The sequence below is a fragment of the Equus quagga genome, chromosome 17, assembly GCF_021613505.1.
Source record: "Equus quagga isolate Etosha38 chromosome 17, UCLA_HA_Equagga_1.0, whole genome shotgun sequence".
NCBI lineage: Eukaryota > Metazoa > Chordata > Mammalia > Perissodactyla > Equidae > Equus > Equus quagga.
In genome coordinates this window covers 41,756,702-41,781,576 of record NC_060283.1, presented here as the reverse complement: position 1 = coordinate 41,781,576, position 24,875 = coordinate 41,756,702, and the positions used below count along the sequence as shown (strand labels likewise).

The 24,875-nt window shown below is 39.2% G+C and overlaps 1 protein-coding gene across 19 annotated transcripts in view; it reads right to left on the bottom strand.

The window, feature by feature from the left end:
* Window positions 1–6,373: 6,373 nt before the first annotated feature.
* The window catches only part of TRIP12 (thyroid hormone receptor interactor 12), a 141,113-nt gene continuing 122,611 nt past the window's right edge, over window positions 6,374–24,875 (bottom strand). For 18 of the 19 annotated variants that reach the window (XM_046643515.1, XM_046643516.1, XM_046643514.1 and 15 more), the window contains 9 exons: window positions 23,454–23,552; window positions 16,752–16,866; window positions 16,297–16,451; window positions 15,178–15,342; window positions 11,883–12,047; window positions 10,249–10,362; window positions 8,181–8,275; window positions 7,571–7,674; window positions 6,374–6,910 (listed from right to left, as the gene is read on the bottom strand). In XM_046643515.1, the coding sequence (XP_046499471.1) occupies window positions 6,714–6,910; window positions 7,571–7,674; window positions 8,181–8,275; window positions 10,249–10,362; window positions 11,883–12,047; window positions 15,178–15,342; window positions 16,297–16,451; window positions 16,752–16,866; window positions 23,454–23,552 (1,209 nt within the window). In that variant the 3' untranslated portion in view covers window positions 6,374–6,713. Of the gene's footprint in view, window positions 6,911–7,570; window positions 7,675–8,180; window positions 8,276–10,248; window positions 10,363–11,882; window positions 12,048–15,177; window positions 15,343–16,296; window positions 16,452–16,751; window positions 16,867–23,453; window positions 23,553–24,875 lie in introns of those variants that run through there. The other variant, XR_006885773.1, reaches the window with a different exon arrangement.

The window sequence follows — 24,875 nt, the reverse complement described above, 5'->3', positions numbered from 1 at the left end:
TCCACGTAAAGGGAAAAGGATGGTTAAAAAAAACCACGAACTTATATTTTGTTAATTCATTCACTTTGTGGTTAACATCAAATTGATCAGTGATAGAAGAGTTCCCCATCCCACCCTCACCCATCCCCATGGGCATTGTGAGATGGGCAAGGAATGTTGGAAAGACCACAAAAATCCCAACTGTTTACTTCTGCTTGTCAAAACATCATTTAATGCTCTGGGAGGAAATGGGTTCTGCATCCTCTCCATCCATCCGGAATGCTAAGTCTCAGAGCAGTGAGAGCAAACGAATCTATTACAGCACTAAATTACACACGGAGGAAAGCAAGCTCTTCTCCCTACCCTGCTTGCCTGTAACGCTTAGAGACGAACTTTAGTTCTAGAAAGTTGAAAACCCTGGCTTGAATATTTACTTACCCTCTAACATCAGTTAGTACTGAACTTTTATCAAGGAATTTAGTTAAGGCTGTTTTTAAATTGGAAAAAGGGACGATCATAATGACATGTCCTGAATTTAAAGTTCTCTTAAGATTATATTTTAAACAAAAAGAGGAAATCCTTTTTTCCAACGCTGGGGAAGTTCTCACTTAGGCTGAAGGTCAGGGCGGCAAGGATGAAGTCCTTCCAATAGAAGAAAGGAGGGAGAGGGAGATGCAGTCTGTGGAGTAGGGGTGGACAGAATCGTGACTTTTTCTGACCAAATAAGTAATTTTTACATTCTTTTTCTTATCCCTATCTTGTGCCTGCCCGAAAGTTCTGCAAAGTTTTGATTTGTTAACTACAACTATTGGCTGAATATAAAATCTGAATGCTTTCCAAAAGCTACAACACATGATCACTGTTTCTCAACCAACGGGATAACACCCTGCTATGTGGAAGTATTAAAGGGCACTTTGAGTTGTCAAAATGACTGGAGAGCTGCTGACATTTAGAGCCAGGAGCCAGGGAAGCCGAATGTTTTGCAGTAGCCCTCTACTGGGAAGAACTGTGCCAACCAAAATGCCTATGTGCCTTCACTGAGCAACACTGGAAGGCAAGTCCAAAGAATCACACCCAAGATTTTATGACGCGGCCTTAGAGATGACTGAACTGGTGTGACAAATGCAGAGAATAGCAGCTAGCATGGTAGCGGTTATGGCTCCAGCCAGGAAGAGTGGGGCAGGGCTGTGTCAGGCCTGGCTGTCCAGGGCTCTTTCTGCTCCACATGCCGCCTCACAAAGCCCTTTACACAGCTCTGTGCAAGTCACCATGATGCCTCGACTCCAAGAGCTGTGTGTGCTCTTCCACTAAGTGATGTCAGCACACACTTTGGGAACAGAACTGCAAGAACAGGTCTTAACAGAGGCCCCAAATTCCCTCATGAAGAAGGGAACACCAAACGGAGCACATTGGGCTTTCCTTCCATTACTTTTTAGACAATTTGGGCTTTCCTTCCACTGCTTTTTAGACAATCATTTCAAATAACCCACTTCTTTATGGCAACTACCTATGTCACATTAAACAGTATAAACACTGACCTGTCTCTTTAGTAATCTCCACTTGTTTTCTGCCTTCATATTCTTTAGAGCAATTTTCTTGATAATAAATTCTTAATATGTGGCCCTAATGAATGTTTCAATATGTCAGTCACACAGAGGATATTAAAATCTATTCCTGAAACCTGAATTCCCAGGGAGCGTGCAATCATCCGTGTGTGGTTGGGCCTTGAAGCCACAACGGGGTACTTGAGGTACAAACATCTTAGTGTCTACCAAGGTTGCCTTAAATCCCAAGGCAAATTCTTGGGGACCAAACACGCATTTGGGGTTCCGGGGCCTGCCCCCCTTGCATAGGTAGGATAGCAGCATTTCAGCCAACAGCACTGCCTCTCTTCCAGTCCTTCCCACACACAGTGGGAGGAGCAGGAACATAGACCAGTTAACCTCGAGGTTACTACCTGGCTGAGAACAAGGAATGGTATAGGCTTCAGTAAGCATGTGTTAGGAGAATTGTAAATAAAATGGCCTCCGCCAAATGCACTGGTCTCCAGAGGGCCTAAAGGGACGCTGTCCTCTCTATTGGAATACTGGCCCAATAGCTGCCATAATGATTTAAAACCTCTTCTATACAACCCATTAACATACCAACGTCAATTCACAGAATTACATCAACCAAAAATGTGATTGGTTTTATTACCCTAAGAATTGGTAATACAGACAGTTCTGTATTGGTTACAAACTTTACACACGTACAATTTGTGGTAGGCTTGTATTCAGTAGCACCTTTCATCTGTAGTTTAAAGCCATTTTACAGACCAAGGGATATATCAAAGGGAGAATGTGGTTTTATTCTTAGGCAGTTATACCAAGACAATACTTAAAAATGTATGTGTGTGCACATATGCATGTGTGTTGTGTATCAGTACATATAAAGGTATATATTTCTTTCACTTGTTCTCTTAAAAATAGCAACAAAAAAAAATCCCCTAAATTGACTCATCACTCAAAAAAAAAAAAAAAAATCCACCTCCTTTGCTTTCCTAAATCAATTCTACTTTTCTTTTTCAGTGAAATAGACTGATCCGGACATTTGTCAGGGGCTGAGCAGCCAGTCATGAAAGCCAAGAACGGGACTTGACTGTGTTCCAACCAGGAGGCTCGGTGCTCTGTGCATTGTCAAGTGCCTCCTAACTGCAAGGGCACCACCTCACCACCGCATGGGAGCATCTTAGAAAACAAACGTAAATCTCTCTTCCCCCAACAAGCCAGCATTAGGGTCATCTCTCCAAATATTTCTGTCTCCTATAACTTTCTCCACTATCTGCCTCCGAAAAAGGCTAAGATTACTGTGTTACTTACCACAACAGGAAGCTGTCCAAAAGCCACCCATGCAAGCACACCACTTCTCAGAAGAACCCTCTGGTTGTGCATAATTTAATAAAACTGACCATGTAGGATAATGCTGTTTATTAAAAATATATTCAGGGAGAAGGAAGTCAGTGCATTTATGCAATTTTACATACACATCTGTAGTTTGAGGTTCCATTATTCCAACAGTTCATATAAATCACTGTTTCAGGTAAGAGAAAAAAAATGCTTTACACAGGAGATCAGCAATTGGTTATAGGTTTGGTAGTATGAGTAGGCTTGTTGTAAAAATAAAACCACCTCTTCCATTATTAAAGAATGTCTCCTTTACGCAGAACAAGTCTTTAGAGTTAAGAACTTTTTCTTGCATAAGAATTAACTTGAAGTTCTTGGAAAACAGCCAATCCTCTGTTTCCTATAAATATAAATGCTATATTTTGTCTGGAATTTTTTTGAGGTAACAAAGGAAGCATTCTCCGTGATTTGTCACTAGGTTATCCTTTCCCATGTATGCCAACTACTGCAATGTCAACCCTAAGACTCAGACATACGCATTTCTCAGAGAATTGGAAATACAGAGTATGACATTTCCAAACAATGTTCTTATTACAGTAGGGAGAAGAAAATGGGTCCAAAAAACAAAGCCTAAGATAAATGAATTAAAGGCTTGATCATCTTTGCTAACGATGAAGCGCACCATCCAGAATCCCCCAGAAGGCTTAGGTTTCTGAATGCACTCTGAACGTCTTTCCCAGCAAGGCTCCTTTCTCAATCACATTTTCTTCTTGGAGTGTCAGTGACATTCCCTTTTCCTGAGCTCATGCTCCCTGGCAGGAATCGGGAGCACAGCCTCAACACCTGATGAACTAGAGGGAGGACAGACTTACAATTTGCTGGCAATAATCCTCACTGAGGAAAATCAAGAGTTGGATCTAATTTCTTGGATGTAGAAGTTGAGGCTTTGTCCTTCAGCTGTGTGGCCTTTATGCACAGGATGCCCTAGGGAAGTAACTCCAGAACAGGAAGCGACCGTCACAGTTGGTCAGCTGCACCGCTCCTTTTCATGTTATGTTCCTAACAGCCAAATGCAGGAAAGAGGGACTTAAGGACATTACCTTCTTCACTGAATGCTAAGGTGAAAGAAAGTTCACTCTCACTACACACCAGAACCAGAGCTGAAGCACAGGAAGAGAGAAATCTGTATCCTTACAATGAGGAGCTGTGCGAAAGGTTTCTGCTGGGTTTGGCTAAGGCATCTAGAACTCTGTCCATGTCTGTTCCCAATTAGACTACCTAGAACTTACAATTCACTTTTGTGGGACTGGGAGGAAGGGATTACTATATTTAACTACCTCTTCTTTCCTTCTTAAAGTGAAATAGTTAAAAATATGTTCTCATATACAAAGCAGATCAAACTGGAACTGTCTAAATGACACCACCACACAGTTGGCATCAGCTGTGATGAAGACCTGTTCCATCTCGGCAAAAACTGCAGGATGACAAAATCTCAGTTATGACCCAACTGTCTATGTGTGTGAAGCATGCTGAGGAATTAGTGCTTGTTGATAGGATGACTAAGCAAACAAATTTAAGGCATAACTGGAATAATAGCAAATGAAGTATATGCTTTTTCCCTATGATGCAATATTAAGGCCTCTGCCAAGAGACATTGCTTTAAAATGGGAAAAGTCTTCCAGCCCCTAATTAACCAAGGGTCCCACATATTAAGGAGCAAGCTAAAGACTGAAAACATTTAAACAGATAACTATTGATTTTGAAATACTCAAGCTCCAGGGTTTGATTCAAAAACGATCAAACGTACTCATTAGATGCTGAAATCAGCGAGGCCAAATCTGCCTGGGCCACCATATGGATAAAATGTCAAATACAGATATTTTAATATGAAACATTACTTTCCTTAAACGTATGTCTAAATTTTAACAACAGGACCCTTTAAAAAAAGTGAGGAACGAAATGCTATGTTCACGCAAAAATCTTTGTGCTTAGTTTGTAAAAAGGTATCAGAACAGTTTAAAACAAACCGGCTCATTCTTTAGCACTAATTTTGCCTGATTCAACTGCTCCGCTCCTAGGCCGTCTACGTTAGAACTGCAGAAACGTAACCCCCCTTCTTTGATTTCAAGGCAGAGCTGCTCACTTGCCAGAGCCTCTGCAAAGACCAGGGAGACGCCCTCTGAGCTCCTCTCACTGCTCCATCGTACTTCGTGGGGCACCGCTCAAGTTCACTGTGAAGAAGTCATGCTCCATATAAGGCCATTTAAGTGTAACAAACAAAGTAATGTAAATAAAACACGCCACCAAATTTCTTTTTGGTGGTAGGATAGGGAACAAGGGGCTTTTACATCAATTAAGACTTTGGAACAGTCAATAAAACAAAATTGATTTCTCAAAGTTCAGTAGAAAAACAATTAATTCATCTCATTATTTTAAAAAAGATGAATTATGGAAATTCTCTCCAATTTATGCAACAGGCTTAATTTAGAACCTTAGAAAGGAAGGTATCTCCTCCCATTTTCTTTCCACGTTTCATGTTCTTCAAGTTGCTTTTATAAATTCTTGGAATAGTAAAATCAGCCATGACTCAAGTCACGGAGACGTGATGATTTACGTGCACTGAAATACATCTACACAACTGAAGCGATGCATACAGCACAGAACTATAAACAAAAAGGTGAAGCAGGCTTTTTTTTTATTTTCAGGTAAAATCATTAACCTGATGGATTATTGCAGATTTGAGAAATCAGCACATAAGACAAGTGGACAGAGAATTGCTTACAGGTGCTTTTATCTGTGTTGAGGCAAAGGCTGAACTGTTTGTCCCAAGTTAGCGCTGGGAGGAGGGGGAGAGAAGAATGGAATAAAGAAAGAAGATTATGAACAAAACCTTAAACCAAGAACAAGGGAGAAAATAATTCTTTTACTCCAATAGGGAATGAAAACTGCTAATTTTGCTTAAAACTTTACATCAAATCAAAATGCTATGGCCCAAAAATAATAAATACCGTGAGCCCAAGCTGTAGACTTTTAACCTACACCAAAGAAATGAATGAGCTTTCCTTGCCTCCACTCCAGAGGCTGATGTTGCCAGAATCACCGTGTAAACATCCCAGTGTGTCACTGGTAAAAGGCCAGTAATACCCTACAACTATGTTAAAACTAAGCTATCAGAAAAGTCTACCTAGTTACAAAGGCTGAACTATATTGACAATATATTTCAGTTCAATCGATTTTAAATTATATCTTGAGAGAGAACATGGAACAGAAGCCCATGGCTGACGAGAACGTAACAATTCTGAGTGCTGTATACAAAAAAACCATGTGAACTGCACAGACAACACATGGACCAGGGAGGGAAAGTCAGAGCAAGTGAAGAGCACACGGAGCTAACCTCCCACACTGGATTTGTCAAATACACGGGAACTTTAATTTCTGTACTTATGTACAAGAGTTATCTTTGGAGGAAACAAAACTGCAGACTTAGCTGGATGGATACACACAGCCCAGAATTAAACTGCACAGCGACATTTATTGTTTTAGCCTGGAAAAACATCCCTTTTTTAAATTTCACACAGCAAAGCAAGTTAAAAACTTCACTCATCAAATAAATGATAACTTAAACAAGAACTTGCTAAAGAAACCTCATCACAACAATGTTTCAGGGCCTGATCACTTTAAGTCCACGGGGCCATTAATGAATATCAACCAAGTGTCTCTTTTATAATCTGCAAGCCGTTTTTCCTACAACAAGAAGGCGTAACGTTTCCTTGACTCAGGTGATACATTTAGAAAAGAAATCATGTTTTTTTCTTTTGCTGTAACAGGCAGACACTGCATTTCTCGTTGTGATCAGGAAAGATGGAACGATTGCTGCCCTTCTCTTGCTGCTATCAACAGTTTTTCACGCATTATCTCAATGCTTGAATAGTCCGGCAACTTAAGATAGTTCACACAAGTCATTACAGAGGGCAAGAAGTCGTCTGGGTTTTCTGTTGATTCAAATGTCTTCCGGACAATTGTCAAAGGTGGATTCAAACTCCGGAAGCCTGATTGAGAGGGAAGGAAGGAAGACCAAGGCACTCAGTAAGTGTACAGGACACACACCAGCTAGCTCAGAGAAAAAACGTCTTCTCATCTGTGTGGAATCGCAAGGATCCCTTTTTTATGCTATTATCAGAAACATTACACTACTGCGCTGTACAATGTTCCCTCCCCACAGGTATTCTTTCTTTCTTGGCCATTACACCCACACATTCAATACACATTTGGTGTATGGAATCTGCTATCTGCTTTAACATAAAAAGTCACTGTATAAAATGGAGGCAAACAGTTCTTTATGTCTTCTGACTTTCAAAACAGAGTACCAATTCTACTCCTATTCGGACTCTAGAATGCATTCTCATCTAAGTTATCTAAGAGTTTACAATGTACAGATGCCTGAGAATTTGGATTTTATCTAGAAAAGCAGCATTACATATGCATTAGTAACCCTACTTCAACGTATTTAAGGCAATTCCTATGAATTTCCCTGCCAGTGATCTCTCTCAATACATTGTAAAACAAATTGAACACTTAGAAACACTATCAAATTGGAATAACTAAGAGGCACTCTAAGTCGAATAAAGAATACCCTGCTATTGGTACTGAAGTTTCACACACACACAGACACAGTGAGAATAAATCCCGGGCATCAACATCATACCCACCTCCAACAGGCAATCTGGGGCTACCTGTCACAAACTGGAGAAATAACCTCTGCTGCTCATTATCAAAACTACTGAGAATCTCAAACAAGAACTTCACAGCCCGACTGCAACAGAAAGAAATACATCAAAATTACTTCCTCATTTTAAAATGCAATTTTGAATCACACATCGCTGACCTTCACAACTAGCTAGAGACTATCACATTTAAATATGACTCTACATACAAATTCACATTATAATGCACTTGAAATCAAATTCATTTCTTGTTCTTACAGCTGGAATTCAAATGGAATGACTACTATTGTGATATCTAAGACTTGTCTGGGATTGCAGATATTTCTATTTTACTATATATAAAATGGGTAATGAGGTTATACCTTATTCTCTCCCCTTTCCCCCTTCTCACCCATTTTCACAGGAATACTTGAAAAAGAATCCCGTGGGTCCTAAAGTTACAGTCTTGAGAGAAAAAATGCCAAACTATCAGAAAGCCTCTTTTAATAGGTAGGCAAATTTTAAAATGACCCTCCCCCCTTGTTATTCATTAAATCTATACACACGATCACACTCTTGACTATAAATTGAAAAACGGGCGGCTCCCAGCACTGACCTGTCATGAGTATAACCGTGATCAGGCCTGCAGCATTCCATCAGTGTCTTTGCATCCCAAGTGTCTGCTTTACTGCCACACAGGAGCTGATCCAGCTGTGTGTTCACATAAGGGTAGTGAGTTATTTAACATACAGCTGCATAACTAAGCCAAAATGCATACAACATGGTCTTTTTTGTAGAATGTCATATAAAGGTCTACATGTACCAAATAAAATTATCATTATCCAAAACTTCTGCTTAGGGCCTCCTTAGGCAGTGTGCTCCTCTAGTGCATTTACAGACTCAACCTCCTCTTGGGTTGCACGGTAAGCAGTGCCCTGCCCATGTGCAGGAACTAGGTCCCATAGAAGCCTTCAGCTCAAACCAAACATGCGTGAGACAAACTCTTGATTGAAGTTTTCCTAACTCTTCTCATTTCTTTAGAGGCTTTAACTTGATAGACTACTTTTAACTGGGAAGATTTTATAAATCCTGGCTTTTAGAAACACAAGGGTACAAAATAACAGACACCAAGAAAAAGAATACCACACTGGAGAAAGAAGTAGGAAACGCAAGCCCAACTGAGACATAACAAATGGGTGGGTTTTCACACTTTGTAAAGAGAGGCACATCTATGCCATATGGTTGTTTAGGGTTGGATGGGGACCAAGCTAGCCATTATAGAATGAACATCAGAAAGCAAGAAATGCTTGTGTGTCCTTGGAAAATCTATCATTTTCAAATTAAAACATCTCTTCTCTGGTTAACTGCCCATTTGTGGAATTACTGTGCACACTGAAAAAATCCAATTCAGGGCATGCGAAATTTCACATCTAATCTATGTCACTCAGTGTCAGGTACTTTGTACCCTCTTCAGTAAGACAGAGGTTATCTCAATTTTATGAATGAGGCAGTCAGATCAGATGCCAACAACTAGGATAAGGACATACAACTAGGTAGTGGGGACCAGGATTCAATTCCAGGAGCAACACTTAATGCCGCAAAGTGCCAGATACACCACATGCTTCAGTAGGCAGCAATTCAAAGTAGCCATAAAAACAAGAATTGAGATTAAAACACTAAGTCATTCAAAGATTTCTAGATTCAGCCAGTAATGAATGTGTATTCTAAAGTGAGTATTCAAAAACTAAACAAAAAGGTTTCCAAATTGGGGAAACCTAACACATTCTAGACACCCCTCTTTTTTTGTGCAGGGGAAGATTCACCCAAGCTAACATCTGTTGCCAATCTCCCTCCTTTTTTCTTCCTCCCCCGGTCCCCAAAGCCCCAATACACAGTTTCGTATAGCTGTAAGTTCTTCTGGTTCTCTATGTGAGCTGCTGCCACAGCACGGCTACTGACAGACGAGTGGTGTGGTTCCACGCCCAGGAACGGAATCTGGGCCATCACAACGGAGCATGCCGAACTTCAACCACTAGGCCATCGGGGCTGGCTCTCTAGACCCTTTCTATGACATCTCACTACCAGCAAATAATTTTTTGAGATTCTTATATGTTAAGTAAAGATGGCTGGAAAAAACCATTCACATAAACTCATTTTTTCCATTCTCACAAGTATTCTCTGAATATGGCAATTAGCTAATTTGCAACACTTCATGAAACAATGTCTCATCTAATTCAGGAAGTTTAGTCAAAAAAAAAAAAAAGTGCAACCTCTTCAGTGTCACTTTCATTACTGTGGACCCATGGCTCTTCCTGCCAGCTACAGGAGTACAGAAACACAAGTCCATTCTCCACTGAACAGCACGGAGGGTCTCAGTTGACAATGATGTTATGCTTAATCACACAGGGACCCCTCTCCCTCTCTAACATTTAATACTTATATTTAGTATTTATATTATTTATAAGATAAAATGTTATATTTATATTAAATTTAATTTTAATATTCTTCCTTGCTCAGGAAATGATCTTATCTTTCCCAAACATCCACCCCTGGCTCCCAAACTGGTTTTTTCCATTTGTTTGCAGCAACGGGGTCTTTGATGAAATAGCACAGAGATATTCCACTAAGATAATTACAGGTATAGAACTAGAAATGACCATTTCTTCCAGACACAAACTACTCACTTCTTCCGGGTAGAAATACTGAAGATGACTGAGTGGGAAGACTGATTCAAATCCATCTCTGAATGAATCAAATTGCCTGGAAACGCCTTCATTTAGTGCCCAGAATATAACCAGCTGCAAAAAGAAAAGTCTTCTAAAAACCGTGACAAGTTTTCAAATCTCTTTCCTATTTAATACATGGCAAAGTACAGTGAAACATCCTCCCTGATCACTTAAAAAAAAAAAAAAGTTATTAAGTCTTTAAAATATCTCCCAGAAAACTGAATAAGTAAAAGATCAGCCAGGCCAACCTCTAATTCAGGGCCAGGCCAGTAAGAAAATGTAAAAAATGCCTTGTGCTCTTATATTGATGGTGTTTTAAAAATTCATTTACATAAAATAGAGCTGTATATTACCTTACCAAATGAGAACTTCCCAAGAGGATAAAAAGTTCTTGAGAATTGAAGATAAAGTTACCAACTGTTTAGTGTTCTTAATTTTTAACGTGAAATTTTTAGTTCTAAATCCTGTTTAGTTCTTAGAACCCCACCCTTCTGCAGTGTGCGTCTCCACTGAGAAAAAGGTAAATTCTGGAAATGCAGCCACATGAACTTGAAGGGCAACAGAAAGCATCTGTTATTGGCCCAACATTATCCAGTCATCACTGACTTTGGCTAACCCACTGGATTAAGAAATGGAAGACATGTTCAGATAAAAATGAGAACAACAGTGTTTTGTTGATAGAAAAATACAAGCATTATAACAAATTATTTTCAGAGAAACAATTTGGATGTTAACTCATCGTTTGCTAGTAAGCTGAAAGATTACTAACTCAAAGTTAGGAAAAGAGGCAGGTACTGTAAGAAGAGAATCCTACTGACTATTAGAAGAATCACCGAACTGTCAGGTAGACTAAATAGTATCTGAGGTCCTCTTCTATCTTCTCTCTCAAACTGATGAAGAAACCAGAGCAGAAACTTTTCAGAGGTCCTATCTAAAGTCTCACAGTAAGTTAGCAGAAAAGTCAAGTCTAGGTGTAAGCAGTATTTTGTCTGGAACCCAATGTTTTTTCCACTCAACGTCAGGAATAAACCAACTTTTCAAAAAGTAGTAATAAAGATCTATACAGGTTATAATTTAAAATATAATCTGTATCCAATACAAAATTGTTTTTTCTTAATTTAGCAAATATAGTCAAAGACCATGAATTAATAATTTGAAAGGCCTCACCAAACTCATAAACATGTGTGTTGGAGCAATTCTGTCCAGTTAGCTGGCTTGACAGAAAGGCAGAAACGCAGTTTAGTGAGAACACAAGTAATGGTTCCTTTTCACTGATTTCTTCTTAAATTAAGAAAATGTGATGTTATCAGATAGTATTCAAGCTTGAGGATGCGAGTTCAAGGTTACATGAGGCATCATGAAATATCTGACATGTTCTCTCAAGAGCAAACAGAAGCTAAGGCCTGAAAAAGTGGCCTTCACGCAGTGGTCCCGGGTGTCGACGGTCTCAGAGCAGTCTCGGCAGGCAGCTAACCGTCACCCGCCTGTGCTTCCTAGGACAGGTCCCTTCCCTCTCCCTCAGAGAAGTACCCACAGGCAAAGCCCTCCTCGCCACAGCTGGCCTTCTCCCAGACAGCACCGCCAATACATACCCTTAGATACTCCTCTAAATTGTGGATAGTGACTGGTATATCCTTTCCTCCTTTCTTCAGTTCGATGTTGGGAAACCCTGGCAGAGTGAAATCCAATCCAAGATCTTCCACTGAGCAGCCATTCATAGTCAGGGTTTCTAACGCATACTGTAGACTCTCTTTGGTCTAAAAAAAAGGGAGGGAGGTTGTCAAGCACAGTAATTCACTCAGTTATGTTTTTTGTTTATAAAAGATATACTAATAAATTTTATGGGTTCCTTTAGCTCTTGGTCTATTTCTTTTTTCTCTTTTTTGGTCACAATGTACACATGAACAAGGTTCTGAGATCACAAAGGAAATAACCTTAAACGCTTCAGAATCCAACTGTTTTTATATGGGGAAACAAGATGACTTGAGTGTTCCTCCATAATGAGATGGCTGCTACTCAACTTGACCTTATGTACATCAGATTTCACAGAAAAGCCATAATCGCTTGCATAATGGTCAATTCCAGAGTGTGGGCTCTAGAGGCAGACAAACTTTTCATAAATTCATGGCTAACCTTAATGAATCTACTATATTCATATAGCAAATACTGAGTAATACAATACAGTTAGGAAACTGTAAATACAAATAATACACTATCTAGTAACAGTAATTAACTTTTTTTTCCCTGCAAAGCTCAAGTCTACAGAATACCCTGGAGATTCTTCATTTAAAATCTTGAGGCCTAGCCTAACAAATGTGCACTCACACAACACTGTGATGAACAAAGGCTCCAATGAAGCCCACAGAGAAGTCAGCTCATACTCTAAAGACACGTGTTAGAGCAGTTTGCATTACTCACTTTTGTAAATGTTTAAGATTATAAAAGGCTTGCACATCCCACAACTAGAAGGACATGCAACTAAGATATACAACTGCGTCCGGGGGGGGGGGGGGGGGGGGGGGGGGGGAAATAAAAAAAAAAAAAAAAAAAGATTATAAAAGGCTTATATACAATATTACTTTTTTTTTTAGATGAAAGATCAAAGACCAATATGCAAAACTGCATATTCTATCTGAAAATGAAGGTATCCAGAATAGGAGAAGGAAAGCGAATGGTTTTCTGAATTGGAGATGCCCCCAAGTATGAAATTCCTAGAGGTTAAACAGTCAAGGTGCAGAAAATTAGTCATTTTTTTAAAGAGGAAAATGAAAGCTTCTTAGGATTCCAGATAATTCAAAATACAGAGGAGATGGCAGCATTAAGATTAAGGTGAAATACAGCTGTGGAGGATTATGTCCACTGTCACTTCTCTGCAAAAACCCACGTTGAGGTCTCTCTCTGTTTCAGGTGCATCATCTGATGACACCCAAAGGAAGGCTTTTCAATTTTACATCTGAAATATTCTTCAGCAGAAAGACTAAAAAAAATACTAATTTAAAAAAGCTCTCAATTTTAACGCTCTGCCACTGGAAGGCTCTCAAAACTGTTCCCTCACCTCTTGCCACAGATCAAGGCAATCACTACTATGCTGATGGGAAGTCTTTTCTCCCACAACTACTTAAGAAGTATCTTATTTGTAAAGGACTCCATTACGAAATGCACCCTTGATAGGAATCTAGAATATACAGTATGTCCTTGAGATGTTTAAAAGGAATTCACTGTTCGTTTCTCTAGACCTTACATATTAAACTGAAAGCTAAGCTTTAGCCCATTTTCCATGTTATCTTTCAAGAATTTAAACTACCAAGAGGAAGCGCAGCCAGGACAACTTGTTCCACCCACATGCTTTATAAAATGACGAGCTGGGTGTTTCAGAATACCACCATTCCTCATGCTCTGGTTGAAAGCTGATTATTACAGTAAATAAGTTTCTGGAGTGCAGTTTCTGCGCTATGCACTTTATACATTTAAATGGACAACTTCAGGAATAACAAACGCTGGAAGAACAAATCTCAAGAGATTTGAGGAAGAGAACGGTGGCGACATACTGCACTGCAGACATGGATACAAACAGAACTTGCAAAATGTGTCAGAGCGCGGGCTCCAGAACACACAGCCTGGGCTTGAATTCCAGCTTTCCCATGTTCTAGATACATGACTTGGACAGGTTACTCAACCTATCTGCCTTGATTTTCTCATGTGTAAAATAGGGATAACAGAAATACCTAAATCTCGCGGGGTTGTTACAGATTAAATGTATCAATATATGTAAGGCCACTGGAACAGTGCCATGAGTTTTACCTTCTTTCCTTGCTTTTTTTCTTTTGGGGTGAGGGGACAGCATTTACCTAAGAGATGATCCTAAATATGACTGTAGTAGTTTAAAATTTACAAAGTTGGTAAGCATAAACCTAACTGGTTCTAAAAATCCTAAGACAACAGATCTTGCATGGAAAAGATGACTTCTGCCTGTTTAAATACCAATTTCTCTTAATAAACTTATTTTTCCAAAAATCACCAATCAATAATTACCAATTTTAGAGATAAAATGAATTCCCGTATAAATTATCTTCTTCTCAAATAAAAAGGCATTCTAAACCCCCATCTACTGTAAACTCCTATCCATTTTATCAAGAGACGTGATACCTTTTCTCACTACAGAATCTCTTTCTTGATTCTTACTTTACATAATTTAGACATGGGAGCTGATTTAATATTCATCCATTTCACCTGTCCAAATATAAGCTATTTGAATCTATGCCATGGTTTTTAATACAACTTTGTCTTCTTTTAATGTCAGATACAGAACCACTATTAGTCTCAGACTGAGTCAAGGATCTTTTAACCTATTCTTAACATGTTAAAAATATACAACAATGATATAAAGCTCAAGATTACCTATGAGAGCTAACAGAGAAACCTCAACAAGTGTTACCAAGAAATAGTGGACACTTACCATGACCTTTAAAAATATCTTCCTGAGAACTCTCTAGAAAACAAATGTGCTGTTCCTAAATTAAGTTAGCTTTCCAGAAAAATCAACCTGTCCTGAGATTAGTTTTACTGATTCAAATGTTTACCAAAAAAAACTCAGTAGTATCTGCCTAGACACACACTGTCCACCTAAAATTAAATAAATGAGAGCCCTAGGGTTTCAGTTAGGAGTGTATTTTATTTGCTAATCATGCTCTCTATTCATCACCTATTGTTATTACAGGTCATCTTACCCACTGTAAAATCATGTTTCAGTCATTCTAATAAAAAAGTTAAACTCATCTAAAATAAAACATTAATAACTGGGTCAAATACAAAGCATTTAACAAAGACCTCATCTTTCTATAATAAGAAACGGATCCACTTGACCATTTCCTCATCTTCTAAGCTTACCTGGGATTTATCTTGTTCAAGTCTCTTCTTCTGTCTGACGATGTCTTCTAGGTGATACACTGATCTGGCTACAACTGGGTCAATGTCAAACAAATCATGCGATGTCAGTGAAGTTTCTTGCCGTAGCATCCACTTATAAAAGGGTAAGCCAAGGGGAAGGTCCACCTGAGAGGGAATATGCAAAATATCTTGCCAGTCACACTAAGCTTCTACAGTCGCCTCAATTATAAAACTGACACTTAAAAAGGTCAAGCAATCCCCAGGAAGAAAACATATTTAGGAACCGTTCTCTCATTACATGAACCTACCCCCATTCAAACTCCATTTGGGGCCCTAACATTGTGAACAATTTAGAATACTGAAGAATCCTATTTAAACACCGACCCTAAAAACGAATTTTTCAATGATGGACATATATTCTCCATAAGGGCCTCAACACCAAATCTTACTCTATTTGGGGCCAAATAAATTTAATTCCACTGTAGTCTGTATTATTGCAGATTCAGAAGCAAGAGGTTAAAATGAAGAACCAATTAAGGTCAAAAAATGGAACTTCTAAAATAACTGACCAACAGCCCATTCTTCAGTTACAGTGAAAGTGTAAGCTTGTGAATTTGACATCAAATGAAAATATCTCCTACATACTGACAAAGTAGCTCAGAAAATGTGAGAGGAGAAAACGAAGAAAAGTCCAGAAATACTCAAACCTCCCTGGACTGATTTTGGTTATTTTTACTCCAGCATTCTAATGGCAATTTACTGTAGTTTAGCAACATGCTCATGCTCTTTCCTACTGAATTAAAAATCTAACGTCAAACACTTTAAAACCACCCTCACCATTACCTGAATCTCTCTACCCTTGCTACGAAAAGAATGACTCATATACCAGCACTTGGGCATCACCTGGGAGCTGGTAGGAAAATGTGGAATCTTGGGCCTCACCATTGAACTACTCAATCAAAACTGACTTTTTAAACAAAAGCCCCAAGTAATTCATATGCACATTCAAGTTTTGTGAAGCACTGTTTTAAAATACAGCATTAAGTGCAGTGGATTAAAGTACTTTCATGGAACACAGATACAAAAAAACTGCAGAAAAGCAAATAATCTTCAACTTACCAATCTGAAATCCATGATAGCCTTGGCCATTAATTTTCCTAAGAAGCGAAACTTCATCTTAACCTTTGCGATATGAGCTGGCTTAGCTGTCCTACCAAAGGGAAGCGCAAAGAGGCCCTGGAGGTTTTGAATATACTTGGTCCCTTCTTGGCTTCCTGTAAAATGAGCAAGTCACCAAACTTTAGAGGCTATTTCCCAAAACAAGACAAAACCTGGTAACTAAGAACATTTAGGAAACTGAGTATCCTTGACATCAGACAGCAGATCACTGAATAAAGTCCTCCAGAGCTGAGAGGGCCTCCCTTCTTTGATAAACGAGAAAACCAAGGCTGAAAGAAATTCAGGTCAGAGAGCACGGTCCTCCACCAGAAGTGAAAGATATCTAATGAACTGTAAGGACCCTTTACCTGATCTGAATAACCAAACGGACTGACTAACTCACAGATTAATATTACCTTTTGGATTGCTAAGAGTTACTTCTTCACCTCTCCAGAGACCCAAGTCAGCTCTCTGTAGTTCCTGAGATACAAGTGCATAAAACTCCAGTGTAGGCCCAAGACCTGTACCAACCTACGCAAGAACAAAAGGAGAACAATTACAAATTTCAGAATTTGTGCTGCTTTTTTTAACCTGCCAAACTCTTGGCACTGTGGGTACTAAAAGCATCTGTTTATCAGGATGCATTAGAGATTATTTCCCAAACTGACCTGATTGTACTCCTTTGGTCTTGGTCACCTGGAAGAAGAACTAGCAACCTTCTATTTAATTCCTACTCCCTACAGCCCCAACACCTTAATTGTATGCTTCAAGCTTGGATACTGGTATCAGTACTGCTGTAGCTACATATCCGATCCTCAGGGAATAAGATGGCATCGTCTATGTATGGATCTCTTCCTTGTTCTGTTACCCTGAAATCAGCTCAAAGGTCACCTCCTCAGGAGGAGCCTCCTTATCTGCCTAAACAGCTACCTTGCTCCTTTTTTTAGGACGTACATTTCAGCTACTTTTAAATACTTCTCACATCGTACCGCCAGGATTTCATTATATGCTTGCATGCCTCACCTGCAGGTAACTTTAATTCACCTGTGTATCCTCTATAGTGCCTGGCACACACCAGCCATTTAAGAGGTTTGTTGAATAAAACTCAATTAAGGGAAGGTCTGAACCCATATAAGTGCCCACAGGGCTAACTTAGCCTCAGAGAGTCCATCAGCGCTTCTCAAGCCCCAGGGTTCACTGGAATCCCCTGAGAGCTTTGATATGCAGACATGGGGGTGGGCATGCTGTGAGATTCTGATTTCATAGGTGTGCTTTAGAACCTGGGTGCCAGCATTTTCAAACAAGCTCCAAAGGTGACTGTACGGGCTTGAATGAAAACCCCTCCTCTGTGAGAGACACGATCCTGGGGCAGTGTCCACAGCCTGGTTATTCCTTCATTTTCTATCAAGGCTCTACCTGCTCAGACCATAAATTAGATATGCAGCTAATGGCAAGTTAACACCATAGTTTATAGGTGAAATCTAACCAGAGTCCTGTCAAGAAGGCTATGTTTCACTTATAGATTATTTGCAAATAATGGGCATTATTTTACCATTTCACACTTTTCAAAGTATCCACACTAGCTTAAAAGATCAGATGCAGTCCACCAAATGTTTAACTCTAACTTTCCAGACAGTGATCTGCTTGGACCTGGTGGTGCTTTCTTGATCCATCTCCATCCCTTTGTTGTTATTCCACAGCAGTAAATGGCATCAGCATTCATGCCATGCTCCAACCAAAATCTTGGAACCATCCGTGGCTCTTCTCTTTCTTACTCCTCACACTCCAACCCACCATTAAACACTGTTCACCCCACCTTCAAAATATGCTCAACTGCTTACCACCATCATCTCTTATCTGGTCTATTGCTAGAACCTCCTAAATGGTTTCCGCAATAGCATTCTCGGCATCTCCTATCCTAGTCTCACAGCGCCAAGAGTGATCCTTCTAAGATCTAAGTTCCTATCATTCCTCTGCACCCTCCAAGGGCTTCCCGTCTCACTCAAAGCAAAGGCTCGAGCTCTTAGCACAGCCTGCGTGTCCTATATGATCCCTCCCATCCCTTGACTCCTAACTTCTAGCCACAGTCACGCCACAACAGGCCAGGAATGCTGTCTCAGGGCTTTTGCTTCTACGTTCTTTTGCTGGAGATACTCTTCCCCAGACAGTCATGACTCACCTCTGTCCAAATGTCACCTTAGACCACCCTATCCCCTCCCCAATAGACTCCCAACTTCTTATTTTGCTTTATTTTTCTTCATCACACAGCTTAACACACACATGTGCTTGAGTATGTGTGTATCAGCCTCCTCAAACTACAAGAAAAGCTCCATGTTGGTAGAGACTTTGTATATTTTGTCCTTGCTAAATCCTGGGCATCGGGGGAGGGGGAGGAGGGGAAAGAAGAAGGAAGCAGAGAAAAAAGAAACAACTGCAGTAACAACTGGTATCCACAAGATGGTGCTTTAAAGCCAGTTAATTCTTCCTTTAGCATAATTACGTATCTGGAAATCACAGATCAGATCAGTCTATTTCCTTCATCCAAATATTGCTATTTCTAATGGTAAAATAGACTTAACATATTTAATGACATGAATATCACTGTAAACACTTTCATCACAGAGAGTCTCTGTGAGGGTGGAAGGACCAGGTCACTGCCCTGGCAATTCACCCCTACCCTGGGCTGGCCAGCAGCCCTGCAGGTCAACCTCATCTATTCAGAGATCTTCATTCTACCCAGCCACTCTGCTAAAAAGGTATGTACTTTGGTTTTGCTTCATTTGTTTTTTAAAGGAAGGAAAAGCATAAAGCTCTAGAGACAAAAACACAGAAAAACAAGTTTGACAACCTGTCTTATTTAAAACTTTGAAAGTCTTTTTCTTTCAAAAACATACTTATATACTAGCACTTATCATGTGACAGCCAATGTTCTAAGTGTTTTACACATTTCAGTGCATTTAATCATTCTAACAACACAATGAGGCAGATATATTTATTATGCCCCTTGCTGAGATATCACTGAGGAGTTTACACAGCTAGTAAGTGATGGTACCAGGCTCCATAGTGCAAGCTCCTAACCTTTCACCATCCTAGAGGTTGGGTCTTTTGTAGCCCTAGGCCCTGGGGCTTGGGTGGCTTTCTGAGCCCAGAGACTGGTTTAGTTCTTTCCTGGCTTGCGGATCATCTCTATTCAAGAGAGAGTCCATTTTGATCAGACATTTTACAACAGGATTCTTCTAAAGGTAATAAGAAAGTCTTTCTAATGGACACCAGCTGACTTGAATGGTTGACTCTGATTTACAACCTGAGGCCCTATGCAAATATAAATTCAGCACTCCTCCCATCCCTTCGTCTCCAATGAAGTCAGCTCCTGGAATCTCTTCCAGAATCAACAGGTAAGACTCATCAATGAAGATCGTAGAATTGCGATTTCTGTATCAGCAATTCAATTCTGATCCTTAGAACACTGTGATGCTATTCTCTACTCGTTTAGGTTTCACGTATGATGCAATGTGAACAGAGCCATGAAGGGTGAGAGAGAAGACAAATGACAAGAGAAAAAGACGCTGGAGTGAAAAAGCAGAAAGCATGTTTAATAAACTAAGCACCACCAAGTTGTCTACAGCAAAGGTCTTGCAGTTTTAGAAATGAGAAATTTGGGCATGTAAACATACAAAAACTGCATCCTCTGAGCATCAGGCATGATCAGGGTAGATTCAAAAGATGGGAATTTCTTATCCCAAGCAGTCAAGGCCTCCATTCCATCTCCCATCACTTCCAGAGCAGTTACTCCCTTCTGGCACTTACTACCAAGCCTGATCCTTTGGTCAAGCCACATCCTTTGGTCCCTTAACTCTGTCCCTCTCTTCCTTTAAGGTCTAACTCAAGGGCTTACCTCCCCTCCCGGCCTTCCTCACACATCTGGGACAGCACTCCTTATCTCAAAGCCTCATTCACTTGCAACCTATACCACTTATTTGCCACACCTGTTCGTACATTTGTCCTTGTATCTCCCCAACTATGACGTAATCTTTTGAATGCAGGAACTCTGCCAAAACGTGGATCCTAGCACATCGCATACCTCCCAACTAATTAAAATTTTAATTTTGATAACTGAATACTCTTAACTTCTCAGAAGTCTTAATGAGAAGGAGAAAATAGTTAGGAAAATAAATGAAAAATCCAAGTCATGCTTAAAATTACTCAGATAACCACAAATAGTATCGTAGTTTACACTGCCTCATCTATAGCCGCTGTTCTAACTCTTCACAATACGAACTCAGTCACACTGTGAGGTTGTGCTTATAACCCACGTTTTAGAGATAAGAAAACTGAGGGGCAGAGTCATGGGCTATTAGAAATAAATAATCACTATAATGGAAGGTTTGGAAATTGTGTCTCCATAAGAGTTTCGTAAATCCAAAAACTCAAGTTTTATCTTAAAAAAAAATAGGGAAAAGAGACAGGAAAGTATCCCCAAGAGACTCAATACTTCAGAGTTAAAATACATAGAAAGTCATTATTTCAATCTTTTGATGTACTGTCCTGGCTGTTCAAAAGCATCTCAAAAGAAATAAAAGACAAAGATTAGAAAGGAAGTAAAACTTTTTCACAGACGACACAATTGAGTACAACATGAGCCAGCACACTACAGCTCTGGCCACTGCCTGTTTGTGTATGCTCTGCAAGCTACGAATGGTTTTTACAATATTAAATGGTTGAAAAAAATCCTGAATAATACTTCACAATGTGTGAAAATGATATGAACTTCAAATCTCAGTGACCATAAATAAAGTTTTGTTGGACACAGCCATGCTCATTCATGTTTGTATTGTCTATGGCCACTTTCACGCTACAAAGGCCAAACTGAGTAGCTGCAATAAAGACTGTATGGCCTACACAGCCTGAAATATTTACTATCTGGCCCTTTACAGAAAAGTTTCCCAAGTCCTGGATCCACAATAATCCTACCTGAGCCATTAAAAAGTTATTCGAACCAATAATTAAGTCCATCAAAGTCAGAGAAAACAAGGCCAATATACAAAAGTCAACTATATTTCTATAAACTAACAGCAATTGGAAACTGAAATGAAAGAATATTTTCAGCACCATCAAAAAACAGGAAATATTTGAGGAGAAATTTAACAAAATATATGCATGAAAACCCCCTAGACTGAAGTTATGAAGCATACTGAGAGAAATTAAAGAAGACCTAAATAAGTGAAAGGCCACGCTGGTCACGGATTGGAAGACTCAATACTGTAAATGTCAGTTCTCTCCCAAATTCATCAAGATGCAACCCCAATCAACCCCAATCAATATCCTGCGAGAAGTTTTGTAGACACTGACAAGTTGATTCTCAAATTTACATGGAAACATAAGGGATTGAGAATAACCAAAACAACTTCGAAAAAGAAAAACCAAGTTGAAGGACTCACACTACTTGATTTCAAGTTTCATTTATTTAACTATAACAATACCATAAATCAAGAGGGTGTAGATTAATAAAAAAGAACAGAAAACCCGGAAACAGATCCCAACATTCATAATCAACTGATTTTCAACAAAGATGCCAAGGTAACTCAAAAGGGGAAAGTACAGTCTTTTCAAACAAATGGTGCTAGAAATATTGAACAGCATATGTTTAGAAAAAAAGAACTTTAACCCTTATACTTTATACCACACAAAAAATTAACTCAAAATGGAGCAGAGGTCTAAATATAAGAGGTAAAACTATAAAACTCCTAAAAACCACACAGAAAAAAATCTTTGAGACCTTGGGTTAGGGGAAAATTTCTCAGGATACAAAAAGCACAAATTAGAAAAGAAAAAAATAGATAAAACTGGATTTCATCAAAATTAAAAACTTCTCTTTCAAAGATATTTCATAAAGAAATGAAAAGACAAACCACAGACTGGAAGAAAATATTTGTAAAACACTTATAAAGAGCTTGTATCCAAAATATATAAAGAACTCTTAACAACTACTCAATGAAAAAGTGTGCAAAATTCTTGGATACTTCTCCAAAAAATATGTGGATGGACAATAAGGAATAAAAAAATAATCAATAGCATTAATCATCAGGGAAATGCAAATTAAAACCACAATAAGATACCACTGTAAACCCACCAGAATAACTAAAACTAAAGACTGACAGTACCAAGTGTTGGTAAGCATGTGAAGCAAGTGAAACTCACACACTGCATTAGTGGTGGGAGTGAAAAATGGGACAGCTACTTTGGAAACAGTTTGGTGTTTCTTATAAAGTTAAAACATATCTTATCAAAAGATTTAGCAATTCAACCCTGAAGTGTTCACCCAAGAGAAATAAAAACATATGTCTACACAAAGACTTGTATACAAATGTTCATAGGAGTCAAAAACTAAAAACAACTCAAATGTGCATCACCTGGTGATCAGATAAGCATACTATGGTATATCATACAATGGACTATTACTATCACTCAGTAATAAAAGGAGACAAACTGATACATGTAACAACCCAGCGGAATCTCAAAGCATCAGACTCAGTCAAAGAAGAGTGACACACACATCTACACACTGTGTGATTCCACTATTATGACATCGCAAAAAGAGAAAGCTACAGGGACAGAAAACAGATCGATGGTTGCCAGGGACTGGGGGCGGAGGGTGGGGACTAACTGCAAAGTGGTCGGAGAGAACTGTTTGTGGTGACAGGATTGTTTTTAATCCTGATGTGGTAGTGGTTACAGTCTGTATTCAGATGAGAACTGTGCATCTTAGAAGTGTGCATTTATTATAAATAAGTTGTATCTCAGTAAGCCTGATTTTTACAAAAAGCAGTTCACACATTTTGAAAGCTATGTTTAAGACATCCTTTTACTTTATCAACCTAAAGATTACACAAACATTTGCTCTTATGCCAGGAAAAACACCTGGTTTTTATGATACAATTTAACCTCAAAAGAATGGAGAACTTAGAACAAATCATTCAGGAGAAAAAAAGAGCAAATCTCAAGTTTTTAGATAAAATTCCCAATAGTCCTTTAGGATTCCATAGGACCAAGAAACTCTAATAACATCTTATCAGAAGCACAAGTCAAGCTAAAAACTGTCACAGATTCACTAAGCTCACCTCATTTTCATACTGGATTTCTAACATGGCCCGTGAGCTGCCAAGATCCTGCATCACAGACTCAGCTTGTTTCAGCAGCTCCTCTCTGTTCACAGTACGCTACAAAAGAAAGGACAAATGTGAGGAAACTATGCTCAATCACACTTTAATCATCAGGCAGCATTTCTTGAAGTGCAAAAAAATCAATTCAACTGTTAATTTCTTTAGAAAGGCACACCTCAGGAAAGGTTAAGAAATAGCTGCATTACTACAAACATCGACAGCATCCTGGTGTACATGAAGAAAAGCTAGATGTAAGTCTAACTACTATCTTGAGCCCATGGCAAGTTCAGAAATTTCAAGCTGGAGAAGAAAGGATCTCTGTAACCTTGCCAAACATCAGTGCAACTCAAGGCTGCAGCTTCATGAAACCTCCCTGGGTACATTTACAGATGATGGAGAAATAGGGATGGAGGTGACAGGTGAGCTGGAAGCCTACTGGCTCCGACCTACAGAGACCCTGCAAGCACTAGCAAACATCTACCAAGGAGATTCATGGGGATGAGAAGGGTCTTGGTAGATTTCCAAATTCTACCAACACCACTGTTCATGGAATCCTAATGACACAAAAAAAGAAAGGAATAGCAAGGTTTTTTGTTTTCTTTTAAAGTACGATGTTTTTCGTTTTGCTTTGTTTCTCATTCCTTCCACTCCCTTTTTTTTATGTCATTACTACTAATGGCTCATATGAGACTTCTGGAGATAAAGGGTTTAGGAAGACAGACTTGAATACGAACCCTCAGCAAGAAAGAGGCAGATGAACAGAGAAATCGTAAGTAAAAGGCAGCACAGCATCAGAAGGACAGGACTGGGTCTCAGATACACACAGCTCAGAGTGGTGTGGTTTAGAGCCATGAATGAGGAGCCAAGATTAGAAGCACAGCAGACAAAGTCAGCAACACACAGGCTGACTGGCCTAGAGACGTGAAATACACCAAGGGTTCTGTTTCAGTCTCTTCTGATTGGAGCGATTTGCTAAGGGAATGAAGTGGATCTGATTAATTCTATCTATTGCATAAGGGATCAATTATAAAAGGGAGTCTATAGTTTGAGTTCCTAATTTAGAAAGAAAAGGAAGACAGCTTCACTAAGAGAAAACTTCTTAGCATAAGAGTTATGGTAACTAAAAGAGAAAAAAGAATTGTAGGAATTATTTCAGAAACTGGGAAAAAAGGACTGGAGGATGAAGAAGAATCACACAGAGCCCAGTTCCAACAGGCTGGCAGGAAGATCCAGCTAACAGATGCTAAAAAGATAAGCAAAGAGACGACTATGACTAAGAGAGGCCTCCAAACCAACAGGCATAATTAGACGCACCACATTTCTAGTCTTCCCATTATTTTGAAAAGCTCAGTTTGATTTATCTTTAAATATTTGGGGGAG